This window comes from Sinocyclocheilus anshuiensis, unplaced genomic scaffold (genome assembly GCF_001515605.1).
Source record: "Sinocyclocheilus anshuiensis isolate Anshui unplaced genomic scaffold, SAMN03320099.WGS_v1.1 scaffold544, whole genome shotgun sequence".
Classification (NCBI taxonomy): domain Eukaryota; kingdom Metazoa; phylum Chordata; class Actinopteri; order Cypriniformes; family Cyprinidae; genus Sinocyclocheilus; species Sinocyclocheilus anshuiensis.
Genome location: NW_015555763.1, coordinates 379,379 through 387,810, shown reverse-complemented (window position 1 = coordinate 387,810; position 8,432 = coordinate 379,379). Strand labels below are relative to the sequence as shown.

Below are 8,432 nucleotides of genomic sequence, written 5' to 3'. Positions count from 1 at the left end.
AGGAAACAAGATTTTTTGGGGGGGGGGGGAAAGTCTCTTATTCTCACAAAGGCCGCATTTATTTGAGCATAAATACAGTAAAATCAGTAATATTGTGAAATACTGAAAATATTGAAAATAACTGTTTTCTATTTCAATATATTTTAAAATGTAATTTATTCCTGTTATAGCAAAGCTGAATTTTTAGCAGCCATTAATCCAGTCTTCAGTGTCATATCATGGTCTTTCAGAAATCATTCTAATATGCTGATTTGCTGCTCAAGAAACATTTCTTCTTATCATCACAGTTGAAAATGGTTGTGATGTTTAATATTTATGTGGAAACGGTGATTTCAGGATTCTTTGAATAAAAAGTTCAGAAGAACAGCATTTATTGAAATTAGAAATCTTTTGTAACATTAGAAATTTTGATAAATTTAATGCGCAAAATTAAATAGCAAAACTGGCATTTCCAACATTAGTTGTATTAGCCTTAATGTGTGGAAAAGAGCATAATCTCAGTGTCGGCCCAATTAGTGGCCTCTGGTCTTGGCTAGCGTGCCTGCTAAAAGCTAATGCTCTGCTATTTTCACATAGCACATGTTACTTATCCTCACAGGCACTTTTCATTTTAGTCCAGATCATTTCCAAACACAAATCTCTTCTTAATCGTTCTAATGTCTTGTGGTTGTTTTTGCACATGCTGCGTGTTTGCTGGGTACACGTTCAGTGCAAATAGGGGTTACTTAGGAAAAATGCCAGATGTTAATTACAGCGAGGTTGATTTTGTAAATTGTACCCAAGACACTTTGCCTGGAGGAAGATTTATCCAGTGTGGTACAAGAGGTGTCTGCACGAGGCTGGGTAAACGTCCGCTGGGCATTGGCTTGGCTTGTCACAAAACAAACAAACAACCAACAACCTTGGCACTTTCTGTGAACACAATCTGCAAAGAAAGGTTTTTTTATCCCCAATGCTTGTGTCTGTTCCCTTTTATGATGATGAAACCAGAAGTACAGGTGAAGTCCTGTCTTCTTTAATGAAATCAAAACAGACAAATATGGAAAATGTAACCATAATCGCTCCACCTGGAAAAGTTGCACAAATACAGTGCAAAACTGGCAGAGTAAATAAAACAGATGGGATCGTTAGATCAAAGACTTTGTCTCATATTTTTGCATTGATGCTTTCTGAAACATCTGTTTATGAAAAGATAATAATAGCGGCTGTGCCAACTGAAGTGAAACTTTCTGGCAAAATTGGAGTTTGTATGACACTCTCTTTAGTCATTTCCTTAAAGAACCATCCTGAACAAGATCATTATTTATTAGAGAGGCTCTCTTGTCACCTAAGTACCACATAAGCAATAATGCTTGGTAAAGGCAGAAAAAGGGGGTGACATCAAGCACCGCACTGGCCCTTTAAATAATGGCCCAATCTCCCACAGACATCCTTATCCACTAGAGACACCAGCCTCCCTACAAGACAGATTACAGTGCAACCCATGCTAATGTGCACATGGGACGGACATCACAGAGCAAAAATTAATGTGGCCCCAATGTCCCAGAATACACAACGCTTCTGCTGCTTGCCGGCTGTTTCACTTACTGCTTTCATTGCCACTGAATTGCATTTTAATAGGGTAGTTTTTATTCATTGAAAGCCATTAAGGAAAGTTTGACTTCTCGCAGGGGATCTTTTGGCAGTGCAGACCAATGCCCAGTGACAACATCCTAGGAGGCCACCAAAACAGGAAAAGGGGGAGTGTAAGAGGAAGTAGAGAGAAAGAACAGAGTAGAGGCAGAGAGAGAAAAAGAGAAATATGTAGAGACGTACATATAATATCTTCCCCTTGCACATTTGTAAGCCAACCTGCTGGGTAACACTGGTATTAAACAGAACAGAATTAAAGACTGATAATAATAATAATAATAATAAATAAAAGAAAATTATATTAGCTTATATAAATCATTCCTTAGATATTATTAAACTTTCTTTTATTTACTAATTTATTTTTAAAAAATCATTAATTTTCATTGTTTGTGCGACCTAATTTAGTCTGGTTGATTCACTAATATTAACTAATATTTCTGACTTTTTATTTAGTGTATTTACCATATGAAACATATTACTAGTTTACCTGGCAAAATATTTTACAGTGTAGTTCTCAATGTTACTAAAAAAAAGGAATATTTTTAAAATCAATAAAAACTTCGCCGTGCAAGTACTTAATTCCCTGTCAAACTATAAGCCAACTATGGAGCTGTTTGTTTTTCTAAATAATGGTAATCCATCCCAGCATTATCTGCATCGGAGGCTGAGGAGACATCACTAGGACTGAAATTAAGCTGGTGGTGGAAAAAAAAGAGAGTAGCAACATTTCGGTAGCTCTTTGAAACATTCCGGAGGAAATTAGCAGGAAACGATAGTGGGATCCTGGATCAAAAAGACTCTAATCATGCTTCGCCATGCCCTGCAGACACCACATGTATAATACGATTTACACAGTAACCACCTCACCTATTACTGCCTGTTTGGGGTATTCTGTGTTAATGGGGTTAGCTAATTTACTTTTTAAAGTTGGAGCAAGAAGAAAAAAAATAAACATGATTAAAAAACATTGCACATTGAGCTTGTAATTAAAATAAAATGGAAGGGTTTTAAAGTCGGCATGAAACGGAAGTTGCGATTGTTTTTTCTTCTCTACTGTGACATATATCTGAGTGAAACGGCATCTGAAATGAGAGGGCTGGACTTGATTTCGTCCTTCAGGATTTGATTGGATCATTGGAAGTTGGGGCATTGCAAACAAAATGGAGGCAGATCTGAATGCCAGTTTGCAGTTAGTGGTGGGGGATTTCTCTCCACTGGATTCACAGCCGACACCCAAGCATGAAGAAATGTTTTATTTATTAAGGATGACGACGACGATCAACGGCACAAAACATGCCTAAACAGCGCGGAGAGAGAGAGAGAGACTGCCTGAATGATTGAGCGCATCCTCCATCAGGTTAAGTCATATTCATGAAAAAAATTAGTTTGCGATGTCCTACGAGTAATGTTGTCGTAATATCCTAATATCTTTTCGATGTTTAGGGGTAACGTACTCCCTCATGACTGGTGTCAGTGCTATAAAGTGAAGCATCAGCTAGCTTCAGCTTTTCCCCGTGTCGTTTATCCCAGCGTTTACCCCTCACGTCACTAGCTCCGCCCTTGCGCCATAGCTCGTGACCGGAAGAGTCGAGTTGTCGTTTTGAGGGGGAGGGGAGGTTAACATTTTTGATTTAAGATTACGGGGGCACATGAATTAAAAAAAAATTATGAAGTGCACGGATAAATTATTTATAATAAACACTACAGTATTCTATTAAAAAATAAGAATTTTTGATTTTGATTTCATGGTGACTTTAAAACAGAGATGTCACTGTTCAAGTAGCGTTGTGATAAAATGCTATGATAATCCACTGCAATAATCATATAGCAGAGAAGACAGCAAATAATGTCTCAGCAATGATGAAATAGTGTAGGGCTATTAATAGTCAAAAAAGTTGCATTTTTGGCCAGAGTTGCTGTTGTTTGTTAATGCATTTAGCAACTAACCCCTTTTGAGATTTTACCATCTGCTCTGAACTTTGAATAAAGTGTGGGGCTTCTCTTGTTATTTGATTAATGTGCATCTAGACAATGTCACATATAGAGACCAAGCACTCAACAATTTACACAATTTTACTTGGAAACATAATTCTACATTCATATTAAATTCTGTAGTGTCCTCAAAGTGTATTTGGACAGTTAATTTCATCAAACAATTAAAATGAACCCTAACCCTACTTGATAATGCATTGTACATGATAAGATAAGATATATAGTGGGTCCAGAATGTATTTGGACATATATGCAGTGCCATTCATACATTTTTTAATTAAAGCCATCTTAAAGGCATGCTTCACCAAAAAAAAAAAAATAATAATTCTGTCATTATTTACTCACCTTCATGATGTTCCAAACCTGTATGACTTTCTTTTTTCTGTGGAGCACAAATTATATTGATATTTTGATATCAATATCAATACATGTACATACAAATACATGATATTTTGAAGAATGGTTCAACAGTTTTTCTCCATATAATGAAAGTCAGTACTGTTTAGGACATCACTGACTTTAATCGTAAAAACAAACAAGGCAAAAAAAAAACCCTTTCAAAAAATACTCTTGTGTTCTGTAGAAGACAGACATACAGGATTGAAATGACATGAAGCTGAGTAAATTGACTGAATTTTAATTTTTCCCTTTAAGTCCCCTTAATAGTGTATGAATGTCATTACATAAGTGTCCAAATACGTTTTGATTCATATTGAGATCTTGTGCAGTGAATTTACACTTCATTATTAATTACTGCTAAAGAATATGTTCCATTGATTGTATTCAGCTCCTAAGCAATACATATGTGCATTTCACACAATCTCTAGTGCAGGGATGTGTACATGTGAGCGCTTGTGTGTGTGTGTAACTTACGTCTGGTCGATGATGCGAGTCCTCCACTCCTGCCGTTTGAGCTCCTCTCTGGCCTCCTCCAGGGCAGTGATGGATGTAGTCACGCGCAGGCTTGACTCCAGGGGCCGCTGCCGCTGCTGCTGCACCTCCAGAGCTGGGCGAAAGGGCCCCTGACAGGTACGGGGGATAAGGTAAATGTTTTATTGCCCAGACCCGCCCGCCTCGTTATTGATGAGGCCCCTGTGGACGGCCAGCTGGACCCACGAAAGCTCCAGTCTTTTCATCTAAGACATTAACACACCTGACCAGTGCTGATAATGATACCTTGACCATATAGTGAAGGCCCTGAAGAGGCAGAGGTGGAAGAGACTTCAAGTAAATGCACTAAAATTCACTATCAAATCAACATGCTAATATAGAATATTTTTTAAGGGACATTTTTTTCTAGCCATTTTAACATAATGCATATTATTCCACTATAACAATAGATTTTAAATAACTCATTGATGTTCTCAATCACTTAACATCACATTACATTTTAATTATGATCTTAAGTTTGGGCTTGCCCGTGCTCTCTAAGTCTGACTTGGCTTCTTAACCGCGTCACCAAACCACGTTTTCCACTAATATAGATAGATAAAAAGTACCACCTTTACATTTTACCATGGATTAAAATGGAAATACCATGGTATATGAATATGGTAATTAAATAATACCATGGTACCTGTCCAAAATAAATGGCGTTACCATGTTATGCCATTCATTTTGGACAGGTTCAGGTACCATGGTATTGTACCACAAGCCTGTTATTTTGAACATACTTACCTGACATGTTGACACACAAGCTTTCAGATGTGTTTAGTTGCCCAAATCGAAAGTTTTCCTGAGATATGTTGTTTTGAAATGGCACAAACACACTTGTGGCATGGCTCCACATGCATAACTTATTGTTTTGGTTGCTCTTAGTTTAAATGTGACCTTCAGACATTGCTGCTTTTAATTCATGCTGGCGCAACATTCTCTGCCCTTGATACTATCAAGACCAGATCAGCACCTGGCTGGCACTGACCAATCCCCTTACTTCCCCTAACAATACACATAATCAATCTATCACTCGCAGATGCTTATCACACAGGGAGAGATGCCTAAGGAGGGGGCTCCACCTCAGACCACAAATAATTGGGAGAGAGAGAGAGATGACATGAGGGAAGGGGAGGAGAGAGAGATCGGGTTTGAGGGTGGAGGGTGGCTGCTTATTCTGGGGTCTTTGTAAGGGCAAAATGTAGATAAATAATGCATCTTCATCTACTGCATATTGTGTGAAAGATGTGTCAGTTTTCTTTAAATGAATTCCCACTAACTGGGCCCAGCTGGAGTGAAAATCCAGCCCAGGGAGAAGAACTTGGGCACTAATAAAAAGAAATGACTCACGCTTCATTTCTGCTCACTTATGTTTTACATTAATAGAAACCAATAATAAGAACCAGTTACCATAAAAGTCATGGACTGTAAATAACACAAATGGCAAATACGTATCATCAAATCTCCCTCACAGCTGGACAAGATGACATGCTAGATTTGGAAGTACTTAAAGATATTCTTTATAGGGGCACCTTTACATGTTGCGGTATTCCCTTGGTGAGAATCCCTTAATGAGATCCATGGAATAAAGGGGCTTGGGTTGACAGGCGTGCTTATCACCGGTTATCTGGCTGTCTAAATGCTTTGGTGGTATCCAGGCGAGAAGGGAGGCACGCTTAATGATATTTTTCTATTTTTACGGCAAGTTTTTCAAAATGATCTCACTGTGGCATTAAACCCTGGCTTTAATCATAGTTATCTCAAGATCTCTTTTGTTAATTGTCACCCCACTCTGTCATCTTTTTGAGGCCATTTCATTGGTAGAGTCTAGAGGGACATCAACAAACGCTTTGAGTTGATAAAATATCCCAGTAACGAGTGGTGATACATTTGTTATGAATATAAATGAAGATTTTAGTGTGACTTTGCTAAAAGACAAATAAATGTTCCTATACCAACATTACATTAAACCAACTTTAATAAATAATTTATCTTTGCCTGAACAATAGGGGCGATAGTTCACCCAAAATAAAAATAAAATGTAATTATTTACTGACCCATGTTGATCTAAACCCATATGACTAAGAAGGTTTTTGTAGAATGTCCTTAAGATAATAGGGCACTGGAGTTATCAAGCTTCAAACAAGACAAAAAAGTGCCATGAAAGTGGTCCATAAAAGTGGTCCATAAAACTTGTGCACTATATTCCAAGTCTTATGAAGTCATGAAAATTGAGCTTGAAGAATCAGTTAAGTCTGATTCATGAACAAATCTTTCCGAACAATTTTGTCAACTTGATCAACTTATAACACTGAAGAGATCTGACTCATAAAAACCATTTGTTCATGAATAAGACATCGCTACTCACAGCAAGGACAGCTAGGACGGAAGTCAAGAGTTTCAGTGAATAACAATTTTAGTCCGTTTTTATTGTATGAATTTAGATGTCTTGGAATAAAGTACACAAGTCATATGTACTGCTTTTTTGATGATTTTTCATTACTTCTGAAGCTTGAAAGTACTCTTGTGATCCACTAAAGAAAGAGCGTTATACATTTTTTAAACAACATGAGGATGAGTAAATAATGACTATTTTTTTCCTTTAAGGAAATCTTGGGCAATGTCTCACCTGTGGCTTTTTATGAATGGGTGGTAGACGCTCCCTGTTTGGCATCAGGTTAGTGAGATCAGGGGCTATATTAGGGGTCTTCCTCTCTTTAGGAGCCGATCGCACTAGAAGCAGCTTCACTTTTCTCAGTCTCAGCTCCATCTCATCAGGTTCTGCTCTGAACGGTGAATTGAAAACACCTGGACACTAAGATAAGCAAACAAACATAACAATCCACCAGTTTGGATGAGCAAGGTGAACAAAACAATGTTATGCTTCTGTTGGCATAATGAAGAGAAAGTCTGTTTCCTCCAAAGACCTCCAAACACATCCCCATGCCCTCTTTAATAACTAATTTGCTAGCAATGGACTGGTAACAGCTTCCATTGTACCTCTCATCATAGGTATCCATGCAAAGCCTACAGCAATACACATTTAGCTCTCAGGAAAAGGAACCCACTTTATTCGGTCAACCACAGCAAAACAATTATACTTATCACCTCCCCTGAATGGACACACATCCATCACTCTGGCATGTGTCATGTCTGCTGGCGTAAATGTCTGCTAGCTAACTATGAGCTGTCTGATCTTACTGTAGCACTTCGGTGGTTCTTGGTTTGGCCTGAGGAATAACAGCTAGAATAATAAGTCTGTAATCAGATGATTTCTCATATGTGCTTAATTAGCAATGGGAGCTTTTTCAAGCTTTATTACTATGTATGATAATAACTTTAACAGGTAATACACTTCAGTAAGGCTGTAGCTTTGGGTGTCACATGGTGGGAGGTACACCACAAACTCCCAACTTGCCTCGGACTTACAGGAAAAGAGCAATGATGTTGACCCTCGTACCGAGGAACTACATCTATGTCAGCGCAGCCACTTTTGTCCAGTGGAATTTTCTCTGGTTAACGATGAACCATGGGAGACCCATCCATTTCACGGAGACAAGGTCAGACTGTGGGAACATAAGTTGCCCAGCGTAGAGACACAGAGAGTGAGAAAAGCAGGGAGGGGGAGGTAGAGAGTGAGAAAACTCGGAAGAGTGTTAATTAAACCTTTCCTGCACTGACAAGCACTTAAGTCTGAGTTGGAGTTTTGTGGTTTAAATGATTGTCCTCTTTTGAATGTGATGTCAGTCATGAATAATGTGCATGGTCATATGCAATATATTTTCAACCTGTACATATGCAGAAATTCACATATAATATAATATAATATAATATAATATAATATAATATAATAACATTGATGATACTAATAAATG

General features: G+C 37.9%; 1 protein-coding gene and 1 long non-coding RNA gene across 2 annotated transcripts in view; one reads left to right on the top strand and one right to left on the bottom strand.

Annotated features, from left to right (window-relative positions):
* LOC107674091 (spermatogenesis-associated protein 17-like) overlaps positions 1-8,432 on the bottom strand; it is a 30,801-nt gene that overhangs the window by 10,605 nt on the left and 11,764 nt on the right. Inside the window, exons 7-8 of the mRNA XM_016467974.1 lie at positions 7,187-7,372; positions 4,498-4,646 (exon numbers count right to left, since the gene is read on the bottom strand). Of these exons, the coding sequence (XP_016323460.1) occupies positions 4,498-4,646; positions 7,187-7,372 (335 nt within the window). The remainder of the gene's footprint in view (positions 1-4,497; positions 4,647-7,186; positions 7,373-8,432) is intronic.
* Positions 1-8,432, top strand: part of LOC107674093 (uncharacterized) — an 82,161-nt gene that overhangs the window by 72,688 nt on the left and 1,041 nt on the right. The window lies entirely within an intron of this gene.